The sequence below is a fragment of the Argentina silus genome (genome assembly GCF_951799395.1).
Source record: "Argentina silus genome assembly, chromosome: 6".
Taxonomy (NCBI): domain Eukaryota; kingdom Metazoa; phylum Chordata; class Actinopteri; order Argentiniformes; family Argentinidae; genus Argentina; species Argentina silus.
In genome coordinates, this window is record NC_139660.1 from 6278046 (window position 1) to 6293676 (window position 15631).

At 42.3% G+C, this 15631-nt stretch overlaps 1 protein-coding gene across 1 annotated transcript; it reads right to left on the bottom strand.

The window, feature by feature from the left end:
* Positions 1 to 144: 144 nt before the first annotated feature.
* On the bottom strand, positions 145 to 11200 carry cirbpb (cold inducible RNA binding protein b). The gene is made up of 12 exons (XM_083671560.1): positions 11122 to 11200; positions 10159 to 10268; positions 9808 to 9914; positions 9426 to 9576; positions 9103 to 9307; positions 8866 to 8927; positions 2904 to 3017; positions 2647 to 2753; positions 2397 to 2550; positions 1818 to 1920; positions 1508 to 1542; positions 145 to 301 (listed from the first exon to the last, which is right to left on the bottom strand). The coding sequence occupies exons 2-12, from the start codon at positions 10256 to 10258 to the stop codon at positions 282 to 284; spliced, it is 1158 nt and encodes a 385-aa protein (XP_083527686.1). The 5' UTR covers positions 10259 to 10268; positions 11122 to 11200; the 3' UTR covers positions 145 to 281.
* Positions 11201 to 15631: the final 4431 nt, after the last annotated feature.

A 15631-nucleotide genomic window follows, 5' to 3' on the forward strand; every position in this document is an offset into this window, starting at 1 on the left:
CTGCGGTTCAAATAACAAATAAGGAGGATCAGAAAAATAAAAAAACAAAAACTTGGAACAGGACCGGTGTGGGTGGCTCGGAGTGCGAGCCAGCCCTCCGCGCACTTATCCAGGACTGCTCTTATCTACATGGTCGGTTTCAGAAGAAGATTTTAAAGTGTTGCGGAGCAGCAGGCGCTGGGCTTGGGGGCCCAGAGCCAGGCCCGCCGTCATCGGGATGGGGCCGCCGGATCGGGGTGAGGGGCCGTGCCCAGCCGACAGACATCCGGATGTCCACCAGACTACCAGCCACCCTCGTCACCTGCAGAGTAAGTTAGGGAGACACACACACGTGCAGGCTACAGTGACTGTGGAAGGTGGGAGAAACCTCGCTGCTCAAAAAGCCCCCCCCCCCCCCGCCTCTTGCCTCCTTGGTGATCCCCATCAGGTAGTTGCTTTAATTAGGTCATTATGAAGTAGGATGATGTGATTAAACTTTCCAAAGTTAGTATAACTAGCTTTACAACAACCAATCTCCACTCAGCAAGCACAGACCAAGTACCCTACTCAAAAGAATTGCTGAAGAGTTGCAAGAAGCTCACATGATCAAATGAAATCCTACTATAAAAAACTAAAGGACAAGATTCCAAAGCTGGGAAACAATTTACAGCCAAAAATAAAACAAGGTCACAGACTACTAGACAATCCCATTACAGATAAAAGGAACAGACAACTATCAAATGTATAACGGGGGATGTAAAGGGGATCAAGTATGGCAACTACGTAATTCCATTGTGTGCTCATCCTTCTACAGCCGGGTAAAAAAAGCAAAGAATTTACCTATTTAGACACGCTAGTGCAAGACGGGGCAAACGCCCTTTAGAGAAAGAATGCAAAATGCTAACGTGGAAGTCAACTTGCACCAGCCTGTGACAGTCAAACCAGTCAGCCTACCTTTCTGGTAGCCTATAGCCCATGTATGCTACAGCACCACCTGACACAACAAATGACATGTTCCACACTGTACTATATCTGTTCTTGACAAAGGCCATCAAATAGAGTCAAAGTGACTCCAAAAATCAACTAGTGGGATCTGTTTTTGAATATATATTCAGTGCACTACTGGATTTTCACAGATTCCCCCCCCCCCCCCCCCAGAGGGAACCTGACTCCCCCCCGTTCACTTGTCTTGTACTTCATGCTCCTGTTCTCCTACCAATACCAGTGATCTATTCATCCAGACTGGACCATAGGAGGCAAACCCGGTTTGAGGGGAGCCCATCAAGCTGCAATACAGGTTCAGGGGAGCCCATCCAGCTGCAATACAGGTTCAGGGGAGCCCATCCAGCTGCAATACAGGTTCAGGGCCCGTCTCCCGGCACTGGCGCCGATTGGCCGAATCCAAATCTACAGCAGCTTGCAGGGATGTGGCTGTCCAGGCACCGGATTGGCCACCTATCGTAGACTAACTTGTGTAAGCTTTCTTAAGAAGCCTCACCATGACTATCGTAGCTGTCTCTGTACGAACCTCCTGAACGATCTCCGTATCCTCCTCCTTGCGCTCTGTAAATACAAAAAGATGACGACCATCAGAAAACAAGAATCTAAAGGCAACATCGAGACATCATTTACGTCTTCCTGGAGGTGAATGTTTAGGCTACTTGTTGTCAATATGGGTAAATTCTCTTTTGTGACCAGTCATCGCATCTTGCAATATAGTGGTTAATCAAAATGATATCCCATTCTCTATCCGTATACTTTCTAAACAATCAAAAAGGTATCGTGGACATCTGCCAAGAATGTCCTACATGTAGATGAGGCATATCGTCACTGTTTACCTGTCTCTGTTGTAGTATCCTCGGTCCGAGTATCCACCTCCACTTCTGCTGTCGTACCGTCCGCCGCCGCCACCGCCACCACCATAGCCCCGCTCTCCACCGCCTGTGATTTAAATGTAGCACTTGGTCATTATATGCCTTGACATGGGCCAAAACCAGCCATGCATTCAGCTTACAAGCAAATTCGATAACAAGAGAATGGCTTGGCATCCTCTTCCGTTTTGACAAGATCACAACAATTGTCACCATCAACTCGACATATGTTTCAATCAAACCTCTACTGCTACTACACCACTGCAACAGTCACTGCAAGACAAAAACCAGACATGAGGACAGGGGTGCTTATTAAGGATGAGGAGACGGAGGGAAGGTCACAGCACAGGGGTGCGAATGCACTAACTAGTCCTGGTTAGTTCTGCGAAACCGCAGAGCCCCAGTCAAGCGGAGGTGAGGAGAACATCTTTGTAGGGGGTTGGGAGTAGGTCAGCCAGTCACTCCAAGGCAAACGAGGGAGGGACACTCGAGTGCAGGACCTTGAAGGACAGAAAACAAACTTGCCTCGTGAGAAGCCACGCCCACCTCTTCCACCACCACCTCTGCCTCCACGGAAGTATCCTCCACCGCCGCCTCGGCCGCCCACGGAGTTGCCGCCTCGGAACCCACCGCCTCCGGAACGTCCACCTCCGCCAGACTTGCCGGCCTGGTCAACACGGATCTGCCTGCCGTCAAGGGACTACAGAGGTGCACATTTTTAGAATACAGAACTTCATGGCAACCAGTTTTGATCTGGTCAAAGTTAAACTGAGTGAGTGTAGTTTTGAGGTCTGACCTTGCCGTTCATGGCCAGCATGGCATCCTTGGCCTCATCTGGATTTTCAAAGGTAACAAAGCCGAAGCCTCTGGACCTCTGGGTTTCTCTGTCTTTTATTACAACAACTAGAAAGAGAAAAGGGTAATATGTAGTAAATCAGAGTCCCCTATGATGCTAAACCACCATTTTATGTTGACAATCAAAATGTTAACAAAATGGTTTACATCACACAGGCTTAGTGAAGCAATGTCAGAGGACGAGATGGGTTCTCTCACCTTCTGATATTAGTCCATATTTGGAGAAGACCTCCTCTAATGACTGCTCATTCGTGTCAAAACTGAGGCCTCCAACAAAAAGCTTCCCTTCGTCAGACATTCTTCTTGCTGTTCACCACTGTGGAGTAGAGATACGTTACCACAATTATATTATGCATTGATTAAACATGTTTAATATCCACTCGCTTCAATCCCGTATTGATAGATGTAGGTAGCTATCTAAAGGCCCAACCATCCCACCTAGCAGCCTGGTCACCAGTGAACGCTTAGCTGGAACGCTGCCTTCTCGTCCCCTTTCCCAATTTTATCAGAGCGCCAGCAGCTAGAGCTAGTAGTAGTTGCGCTAGCTAGCTGCCAATGAAAAGCGCGTTTTCCCTCAAAAGCGCACCACGTCGGACACGCATATGATGGTCAGTAAAAAACTATCGTACCGTGTTCATTTGCAAATAAATAAATAAAAATAAGCCAAATATAATATTCCAACCAATGCATACAGCGTGTTCCCCGCCCCCACATGTGCTAGGCCAAGATGCTCCCTTTGTTCAACACTGTCCTGCTCTACAACGGCGCCATTTATGACTACTCCTGCTAAATGGAAGCCGATGCTATCCAGCTATCACTGCGTCATTCGCTACTACATAAAGTATCCAAGTACGCTAGCAAACTACCTCGCTAGCAAAGTAAAATGTATGCGTTCAAACAACCAACGCAAAATACCCGATGCCTAGTTTGAGACAGATCGCTACCGATCGTCTATATACTTGAGAAATGCACAATTCAATTGAACTACTAGCGCGGGGATGTTAGGCTAGCTACAATTAGCTGGCCATCTTTTAACCGCGTCCAAACTCCGCCAGCCTCAGATGACACTGCCGTTAGGTATTTGGCCTTAGGAGCAGGCCTGTTTCACGGAAAATCGTTAGCAAATAACCCACATATATTTAAGATAATATTACAGTGCATTACCTCCGACAAAACACCGTTGAGTTCTCCTGTGACCGACCCGCAACAGATATGAATGAATGAGCTGCGGGGCCTCTTCGTATTTGTATTGATGCGTCCTTGGCCGTTACGCCCATCTTATGAATATTAAGTAGATAAAGAACCCCTACTTGACTCAACTACCAGTCAACAGTCAAAGAGCAACCTAACTAAACGGCTACAACTATAAAAAATAAAACACACAAATATTACTGTTCTCTATTTTTAGAAGTTTGATTACATCCAATTCCTGTGAGATAGCCTTGACGCTATAATCAAAAAGCAAGCAAGGAAGAATTGACCGTTGCAGTTTGGTAACATGAAGCGTATTTACCCAAAAATAAGATAGTTCAGTGGGTCTATGACCAAAATGCAGGTTACTGGGTCAACTACACACCCCTTGCTTGAGGGCCAAGTCAATTTCTCATCTTAAGTACCGTGACTGGTGTCAGTGTCCTGAGTTCTAGTTTGCAGTTTAAAGGCATTTCATAAGATTAAGAAACACACTAATTGACAAAATTCCAAACTTTATTCATCCACACATTAAAACAGTTAATACCTTTCTTGACTGAGAATAAATGTCATCAGTGAGAAATGCCATTTTAAAGTAGCATGATTCATTGGGAGATTCATATAACAATGCAACAGTTCCCTCTCAAATCAGGTTGGTTACTTGTTTATCATATCTGGAAAACCCATTTGATACAGATCCATATTCTAAACTGACATGGGTTCTCAAATCAGGTCCATTTCAGCTGCATGCCTCCCTCAGCTCAGTCTTCAGATGTATCTCCTGATGGGGACTTCTGAATAGTTTTCCTCCTGATACCCAGGACAAGTCATTCTGTGTTGAATCTGAAACACAGTAAGTTACACAAAATAAATTTCAGACTACTTCCAGTAATTAATTTAGTTGTAAAGCCAACTTGGTAACACAAAACTTTTTTTTGTGACTAGCTAAGCTTTGCCCTTTTTGTTGCTGCAATTGTAAGATCGCAGCAAGATTGTAAGATAAATGCACTGACAGTGTAATTCATATTTATTTAAAATTATTCTATAATTTTAATATTTATATAATATTTATAGTGTACATGCGGCCCATACCCATTTCACAGCCTCTAGCCTCATTGCCCCTTAGCCTCGCACAGCCTACATGTTTTATTGTTCTATTTTGTAAATTTGTTTTTGCTATTTTGTTTATAAAAAGAAATAAAAAATAAAATAAAAAAATGAAAATGTTTGAATGTTTTGCTTATATTGTTTTTTTATGTCCACCAACCTCACCAAGTCAATTTCCTGTATGTGCAAATATACTTGGCCAAATAAAAGAACTCTGATTGTAAGATCCATTCATTCCTGTTTTATTGTTTACCCAGGGTTGTCCCCAAAGAATAAGAGTGGCATTGTGCAACACTGAACACAGCAGCGCCACTGTCGACATTTCAAGGCACATTAAACTATATATTTAGTAATGATAGTTACTGTCTTTGATCGCCAACGACATCGCTGTTAAAAACGAAAGCGTTATGATTATGTACCATGTCATATGGTTATGAATTCTGCGTTTTAGCTTTATTTTTTGCGCATTTTGACATGAATAAACATGAGTCGGGTTTTAATAATCCAGCACCACGCTGTTCAAAAATTGTGGGGAGAACTGTGTTACCCCCATGGTTTACTTTGAGTTGATGGGCATTTACTACCCCCCCCCCCCCCCCCCTCCCTCATGTGCAGGAATAAACATTGTGTCATTGAATTACGGTTAATCATAACCAAGGTTATTATAGTTGTCTTTTCTATTAGTTTCCCCAAATGTAATTTCCAGTTTAGTTTTAAATCATGTTTCTGTTAGGTATGGATCTCCAAAATAAAAAAACTATTTGTTTACTATATTATTTAGTTTCAGGGGGAGAATGCAAGTTTCAATTACAGTGCTGTAAGAATCAAGTAGGCCTACCTTTGCCTTTACCAGAAAGAATGGAAACAGCAAATGGACTCATGACACTTAGACATTTTCTTTTGTCATGGTTGACAAGAGTATTCAAAGTAATCTCATGCAGAGCACTGTCTCTCGTGATCCTCTTGGGCCACAGCTGGTCTGTTAGAAATGTTTGCTCGCTGTTTTGACTAAACGTTCTACAGTTAGCTCGTGTTGATAATGCAGAAGTTGGCCAAAATCTAGTTTCAGTTTCTTGGAAAGGTTTGTTTATTTTTTGTATGGCTAGTTTTAGTTGGTTCTCATTTACTAAAATAACCTTGTTCACAACACCCACCTCCTAGGAAGTAGCAGGAAGGGATCGGCATCCGTCTGCAGGTCTGCAGACCTCAAGCTAGGGCAGTCTTTCACTTCCCAAGGTTTAGTTTAACCTGATGTGACAAGAAAGAACAATTAGTTTACAGCAGACTCATCAAGGGCAAAATATGACATGTTACAAAGGCATGCATTTGCTTTATCATTATTAACCTATCAAAAATGAACTACATCAGAAGTGTAAACAATTGGGATTAAAGACAGACAAGTTAACTACAAAATAAAAGTTGAATATTAGACGTTTATACTAGACAAATTACAGTGTACATAGTGATACACTTGACAAAAGCAAAGCAAAAATGTGAAATCAGTCTACACTTTAGGATGAAGACAACTTTGCAATCACTGGGAGTGGACAGAACAAATCGCTGGTAGTTTGGAGGTGGTTTCACAGATGGGTCAAAACTTGGGAGGATATCTTGCTTTAGACTAGGGGATATTAGAGCAATGACAGCAGGGTTTTATGGAATTTTCAAAATCTCAATGTTCATTTTAAAAGAGGCACTAGTCCTGGTTCATCTATTTGGGAACAGGGTCCCAAACACAGGATACGTCACTGGACGTTCTCATGCAACTCTGGACAGTAACAACTAGGCCTGAGGAAGTGACAGCGTTGCTTGGGCAAAGTTGAAAAAGGTAGATAAAGATGGACATCAAAATGAGAACTGTTTGAGGGATGCGAACAGGAGAGCAAAAATCGTTACCTCACATTACTGGCCTATCTCCACATATGTACTAGCCAAGAGAGCAGCATTCACCAGTGAGGATTCACGTGTCGGTAGGCCCAACACTTCATTCTCCAAGGACTTTGTTGATTTCCAAAACGATAGTAGAGCTCTTGGGCGCAATGAAGCATTACAAGAGAACCAGTGCCAGCACCAGCATGACATTTCATTTCTAGTCTCCTTTTCAACACACCCAGCCCACCCTCACATTGCCTAGACTTACTAATCAACCCAGGAGACCATTTAGCAGCCACCAAATATCAATTCTGATGATCCCATCTATTACTGAATAAATCTAAAATCTGCTACACCCAGCCACCCTTCCAACATGAGTTCCCAATTTTTTAAAAAACACCCTTTCCTTTACTAAGTGAGACATGACTAATCTTTCCCATCACCCCACTACATCCCTACCAGACTCACATAGCATCATGACATTCTGCTGGCTTGATGAACAAGCTGTAGTTCTTTTGGAGGCACAAGAAATCAGAGCATTTTCAACGGGATTGTTTAATAGGCTTCATGAAGCCAGAATATACAAAAAAAATTCTCAGGAGGTGTTGGTACACAGAACAGAGAGCACATATCCTTGGGAGTAACATTTGAAGAGGACCATCTTGAATGTTCAGTCCACCACAGAGCATAATAACTGCACATGTTGCAAAGAGCAAAGTACCTCGGGGCCAACTGCAGCAGGTTGCAATTAACTAACTAGTAGTACGTCAGCTCAGAGCTGGAAGTTGTTTCACCAGTCAAAGTAATTCACTCTTTGAATACTGAGTATTTACAAATCTTTAGCGATATCAAGGAGGTCTGCTGGAAACCAGTGCTCCCAGTCAGCATTCCTGCCTTGCTACACTAAAGGAATGCATCACAGAACTGAAGGAGCTTAGAGCCTTCTAGAGCACATCACAGCTTGTCAAGCTTCTAGTATAAATTTGATAAATTTAAGTGTTTTTAAAAAGACCAGAATTTGCTACAACTCCAGTTAAAATGGAAACATGTTGTTACTGATATTGGAGGCATCGAATGAGCAGAAACACGGTCAGAAGACTGAATTTTGTCATAGAAGCTATCAGGCTGTGTTGGAACAGGATCAGAGATCTTATGATTCAACAATGGAACAGGTTTCATTGCAAATAAAGCCATCTTAAAACAAAAATTAAATTTGGATCCCCAGTGTGCATTCATGTTACACCAGGAGGGAATATTGAACTAAAGGTACTAAGAACCTTCTTGAGCATCAAGGTTACAGTAATCAAAATGCTCCAGGATTTGTTACTGCCACGAGGACAGATCTTGGAGAATACTTTTCAACACGATAAAAAAGGACTAAAGATGCTGCCGTCTGTTAAAGAAAAAACACTAGAACCAGATACCACAAAACAGAAAAACAAAAGGTCTTCGAAGAGCGCATCTTTTAAAAAACAGCCAGCGAAGGGACGATCTTGCAACCAGGATGTGTTTTTGTGTTTTTACTCGTGTGTAGCTGAGGACAAGAAGTAGGGCACAAGTGTAAAGGCACTGCAGCATTCGGACATTATTCACACAGTTGACTAAAGCTTATGAATATGGTGCTCCAATGCTCTCTATGGGTTCTCTCATTGAAATAGGACAGCATCAGGCCAAGGGGCATTAGAAGTAGACTTATGGTTCTCCAAATGGAAACTTGTGGGCACTGCCTCAACCGTGCAACAGCTAGGAAAACAGGATTCTGCTTCAGGTTAACGTGGTGGAGGGCTGGACTTCCATCGTTTCAAAGAACTGGTGTTCCGATTCTTTGAGCAGAGGTGAGTATTTTAACATACTGAGCCATGGCAATGGGTTTTCAGGATCTGAGCAAATAGTCTTACTGGGCCATCTTGAGAGAATCTAATGTCCACATTTCTAGTCCGTACTAACAGTGGCAAGTTAACTAACCAGTCACATCATTTGTGATACTCACCATAGCTGTCATAGCTGTCTCTGTAGGATCCCCCAGAACGTTCACCATAACCTCCCTGATTCCTGAAACGGACAAATTAATTCTGATCAAGAAAAGCAAGATACCTTTTTTTTATTTTTATTTTAAACAAACATTCATGACATTCATCTCAAATCCAATCAATGTTAATTAATGCAAACCGAGTGGTCAAATAATGCAGCTAGCCAGGAAAACGGAACAATTACAACAAATTCTCACCTGTTGTTATCTCTGTATCCTCCTCCTCCACTCCCCCCAGAGGAGTATCCACCGCCGCCGCCACCTCCGCTCCTGTATCCGCCACCTCCATAATTTCTTTCCCCACCGCTGCTACCACCATAGCTGCGCTCACCATAGCTTCGCTCTCCACCGCCACCATAGCTTCTGTCTCCGTAACTCCTCTCCCCCCCACTGTAACTTGCACCTGGAGGAGTCAATGAAAAGCGGTTAGGTGGTATTCCATTCTCAGGGAAATTAACATACAAACTAGGCTGGGGGCATGACTTAGAGCAAACGGACCACTTTGCAATGCCAGCCCTTACCTCCAGAATAACCACGCCCACCTCTTCCCCTACCACCCCTGAAGAATCCTCCTCCCCTTCCGCCGCCGCCGCCGCTGCCACCCCTGAAGCCTGCTGATCTTCCTCCAGACTTCCCTGCCTCATCCACACGAATTAACCTGCCATCAACAGTCTGAGAAAATAGAAAGCATGAGAAGAACATCTCAAATGTCATTTGCTCCAACAATTTACGCCAAAGAATATATATATATATATATATATTTTTTTTTTTTTTTTTTTTTTTTTTTTAAATAACACTTCTATTTGGACAGCCATGACCTGGTCTCCCTCATAAATTAGGTCTTGACCTCAGCAGGATGAATGTTGCATGGCAAAATAAAGGTTAAATTAGCAATACACTCACCCTGCCGTTCATTGCAACCATTGCTTCCTTGGCATCTTCTGGATTTTCGAAGGTCACAAAGCCAAATCCCCTGGACTTCCTGGTCTCACGGTCTCTGACAACATCAACTGAAGGAATAAATGAAAAATGTCAACATCCGCCCACTCCACTGTTGCATTGTAGGCCTTCATACACCGAATTAGTTGTTTTTTGTTGGCCTCATCCAATTGTTAGTCTCAGGGTCAGCCAGGCTGAAATCAAGTCTAGTTTGCAAAAGCAAACTAGAAGACTGTTCACTAAAATTCGTTTTTGATGTAATAATAATTTAAATGACTGCTAAAAATATATTATGTTTAAAATATTTTTGCATACCTTTAGCGATGGTTCCATACTTGGAAAACGCCTCTTCCAGTGAGGTTTCGTCTGTGTCGAAACTCAGACCACCAACAAACAGCTTTCCTTCGTCAGACATCTTGGTTAGTCTGAGGAAGAAAAAATAATAAAAGATATTTATTTAATGGGGGCCTGCTTGAAGGCAAATGCTGGGAGATTGTCAATGATAGCAAAACATGTAGCTAGGTCGAGGAAATAGATCGCCATTTTCTCCCACCCCAATACCTCTTGTGCTCATTTATAAATGCGTGGCGCAGCCATGTTTAAGCTACCCCGTGGTGCACCAAACGGTGCTGGCTAAACTAGCCTATATTCCCAAATTAAACGAAATGATTACACGGTACTGAAACAATGATTAACCAATTATTTAAAAAAAAACCTGCCAAATTGTTCGAAAAAATTTGCCGACCACAGTCCAATGATTGACACCACTAGACTTGATGAAGCACAGGCATGTTGCATTCCACACACAAAGCGTCAGGCAAAGCAGCCATGGACGGTCTTTAGCTAGTTATACTAGGCCTTGTTGTCCCCAACAACTGCCATTTTGTATTTGACTGGCTAACTATCAATGCAAGAAGAGCCGTTCTCTAGGTGTATTGTTAAAATCACCGTCTTTATGTTCTTAACCACATATAAACATAGATTCAAACTTACAGTTTAGTCACCCAAAGACAGCCTGGAATGGCTTCGTTAGCTAGACTAAGGACAAAGGAAATGGAACCGTAGCATGACTGGTGGCGACAGGCCCAGCTCATGCTAACGCTAAACTACCGCTCCATTTCCCTCCCACCTCATCACAACTGTCCTGACAAACGGCGGCAAGTGAATTAGTAGTAGCTAATAACGTCATGTGCATTCGCCCCTTACTGGCACATTTTCAGTATATGTTTTGCTTTCGACCTTCCCTCCTATTTTACAGTGCGGTGTATGAGTCCTTACCTCTGTGTAGTTTGGCGCCGTCTGAGAAAGAGGGTAAAATGGTTCTCCTGTTTATGGGCAGAGCATCCGCGAGACCGAGAGCGCGGCTCAAGAGAAGGGGCGTGTGCAAACAAACTAGAGTCGGCCAGTTCTTCCCCAGTTCAGTTGGTAGCGCAAATCTTTATGGAACTACATAGCTGGCAAAAGACTGAACGAACGTAATGATTTATTAGGTTATACTATTGTTCTTCGTCATACGTATTATTAGGTGGGCTTGCTTAAGCAAGTCCAACTATTGTTCTTCGACATATTTATTGTTATGATTATTAGGTGGGCTTGCTTAAGCAAGTCCAACTATTGTTCTTCGACATACTTATTATTATTTAGTGGGCTTGCTTAAGCAAGTCCAACTATAGTTCTTCAACATACTTATTATTATTATTCAAAGTCTACTCCTACAAACTTTTAAATGTTTTAAACATTACAAATGTTAAAGTGCACTTTTTAGCATGGAGGTCCATGGAAACCAAAAGATGCAGATCTTACACCTTTTAAGCTATTAACACCATTTCAACTGTAAAATGTGCCAACTATGATAAAAAAAAAAAAAAAGCTTTTGATACCTAATAAACGTTTTAAACTATTAAGCCTTTTGTAACTCCAAAACCTCTCATCGGTTAACATGGTAGAATGTTGATTTATGCCAACATTCTGTGAGCTCCTTTGTCAATGCAACTGCCATGGAACTTTCAGGACTCTTAAATAAAAACCACAGGAGGCCTGCAGAATACGTTCTTAGAATGATTACACAACAATGCACTCTCTTTGCTTTGCTACCAGTTCTACCAGTTCTCTCTCTCTCTCTCTCTCTCTCTCTCTCTCTCTCTCTCTCTCTCTCTCTCTCTCTCTCTCTCTCTCTCTCTCTCTCTCTCTCTCTCTCTCTCTCTCTCCATATGTACATGCACTCCATTCACACAACAGATATTAATAAACTTGAGCTTTGAACGTGCATCTTCACGTGTGGTCACAATGACAAACATGTTGTTGGGCGTGTTTTCTGTGTCTGGGGCCACAACAAGCCACACAACGATTGTCTTCGGGGGGTCCTTCCCTACAACAGGAAAGTGCAGTTTTAATTATACCTGTTTGAAGAGAATGGGAGGAATGGGGATGTTTGTGTAACACACTCACTTTTGTCCTAACAGCAGGACTAAATAGTGAAATGATCTGAGGTGAACATACACTCAACCCTCCCCTGTCTCTCTGTGACTCTCTCACACACATGCAAACCAAGGCCGGCGGTGGCTATGAGCAGGGGTGGGCTCAGCACACCCAAACGTGCGTCTTGTCTACCCAATGAAATTAGGTTGACTTTTTTTTTTTCTGAATTGTTGATATTCCAGGGGCGTGTTTGAATGTTTAATCTCATATTTGTATTTACTGTAGGTCCATATACTATATATTTAGCCCCCCCCCCCCCCCCGGCCAGCCATGGTACCCCATCCTTGTGTCCTTCCAGATTATCCTTAAAACATGATCCTGACCCTAACATTAAACCTGTCTAAACCAATTGCATTCTAAGAATAAATAACTTCGCAAAGCAAAAGTCAGTTTGATCACTATATCACTATAGAAAGTCAAGAATAGAAACATCATGGTCAACCGATTTCCCTCTTCTCCACATCTTGTAGGCTTTGTTGATATGGATAATAATAGTGCAAAAAAGTTACTATATCGTGTAGCCTATGTGAACACTGCCTACATGGCATTCAAAGAACATGTACAACATTCCACGTGTAAAACTACATATAATAACTAATATTAACTACACACACACACACACACACACACACACACACACACACACACACACACACACACACACACACACACACACACGCACAAACGTGGACCCTGTCATTTCTTTAACATATAATTGTTAAAACAGTGTGTTATGAATAATTTTTATTTTCATGTTCAAAAGAGAAAACATGACAAATTGATTTCCAAATTGATTTCATCTTGAAAACGTTAATAGGCGTACTCAATAACATTTATGATGATACATGGACTTTTTTACTCTACTATTTATACTGCAATTGTGTCATGTCTACTGTCTTGTATCCCCAACAACCGTCCAACCGTCAGTCACTGTCCAACCGTCTCACTTATATTGCACTATGTCATTTATTGTCTTGTCCTACCTCATTACACTACTGCGTATTTGTATTATTTGTATTATTTGTATTGTATGCTGCATTGAAATATGAACACATCAACGACCGCGATTAATTTATACGCACAATTAGCCTAATGAGAAAATAGTTATGAGGGACAAATCAGCGTTCCAGTGTCTACACGAAGATGGCCATCACCAACAGGATCTAACGCTCAATTCATATGAAGATTTCATACGAATTTGGTGTTCAGATTTGTGTATGAATTCACACGAATTTAGTGTTGCCATCACACACACACACACACACACACACACACACACACACACACACACACACACACACACACAATCAGGAATGTGTGGAACATTTTTCTTGACCAGGAGATGGCAGAATTTCAATTTCACCGACGCCTATCACGCGCTCCTAGAGGCGGCACAATCAGTGGACCATAATTAACGTACCAGGAGGGATTCCAGAAGGTTCCGGAAAGATATTATGGACGAAATAACGAATGAAAACCAGTATGTAGGGAAAGAGGGAGGAAAGTGGGAAGAAAGAGAACGCGAGGGAATGATAGAAAGGTGTGGGTGGAAACATGGTGTTGCAGTGGCATTCTACGGGCTTCGGTGAAAGGTTTTAGTCCAGCTAGCCTGCTTTAACTCTAAAGAGTTGCCATGGTTTTACCAGGGAGGGTCATGGCTCAGTCACAGATGCAGGATAAGGCACACCAGAACTCAGGATGTCTCAGACGGTGTCTGTGTGGTCTAAACTGGGGGGGGGGGGGGTTCTCTTGCAAAGGCTGACAACGCACACACACACACAAGCCCCCAGACTACAAATGTGTTTCAGTGAGGGGAGACACAGAGTAAACTCTTGACAACCCGGAGAAAACACTAAAATGTTAAAATGCGCAAAGAAATTGGTTAAAAGGTGTTTGGCAAAAGCGTTTACCCTCCACTACAACATTGGGTGCATCATTTGTTGCGATTACCAACGGTAAAGCATGCAAAGCACCAAGGGAAAGGTCCACTCCACGTTTAGTTAGCCGAACAACGAACGGGATTATCCAGTTTGCTCACACGTCCCTACCGTATTTTAAAAGAAAACATCCCAAACTTTCACCAGATTGTCAAGATCTTTAATTAAAATGCCAAATATGTTGTACAGGATCATGCAAACTTGGGCTTCAACGATCTGTCGAGCAGCGGCTGGAGCGCTATGAAACTATCCCCCGAGTAGGTTTAGTTTCTCGAGTAGGTTTAGTTGTCGAGTAGGTTTAGTTGTCGCTATAAAAAGCCGTAGTGTTCCCTTCCAGACAGAACTAAACTAAAAAGGTGACAGTTGTCTGAAAGGGGTAAATGTCTCTGATTGTTCATTTGATTGTTCATACCTACCGAAAGCATAGAGCTATCATTTCAGACAAATCAGAAACATAAACATACATCCATCACAAAATAAATTACAGACGCATACATTACAAAAAATTCCAACCATAACACATTAAACACGAATGACAGACATATATCAGCATGATGTGCGCCTCATATGACGAAGCCTAAGTTTATTAGTTGAATGGTACACCTGGTTATTCCGCCGATCGATCAATCAATCAATCAATCTGTTATAAGATCAATCATCATAGGCTACCATTCTAGGCCTACCTAGCCCCCCCCGTGACCAGTATTATTTTGTATATGTTTTTATTAGGGTATTATGTTTAAATTAAATATAATAATACTACTAGTCATACCCGTTATCAGAATCTATCATTAATGTAACAGTATGTCTTTATCTGTCTGTCTAGGACTACATTTTAAACAAATACTGTAGATATGGTATCCCTGTCAGTGGCTTGATTAATCTGTTTTGTTTTCTAGGCATAACTCGTTTGATTGTGACGTAGGCTATTCCCAAATACGCAACGATAGAGCCAACCCTTTTAAGCGTCTGCTCAACAGTCCTTGGGCATATACTGCCGCTGCAACCGTTAGAGACGGTCAAAATTCTCTTAAATACAGCACTACTTGAGACTGCGAAAACTAATATCAAGTACACGATTTCACTAAGGTAGAGCTATTTCGAAATAGAATGGCTAGGCTACCCAATTTGAGTCTTTTGGGTTGCACTTTTCTTCCTTGCATTGTTTGTAAATGCTACGTTGATTTAAACTCATAGGATACATTTCAAGTTGCCATTGTGTTAGTTAGTTCATCAAACCCCTTCTCTCCCTCTACCAGTCATGTCGCGCCGTAGTGCACGTCTTATGTCGGCTGGGTACTACCAGTCCGACGACGATTCAGACAGCAGCAATCCCAGCGTTTCCTATAGAGAGAGAATCTCTGTGAGGTGAG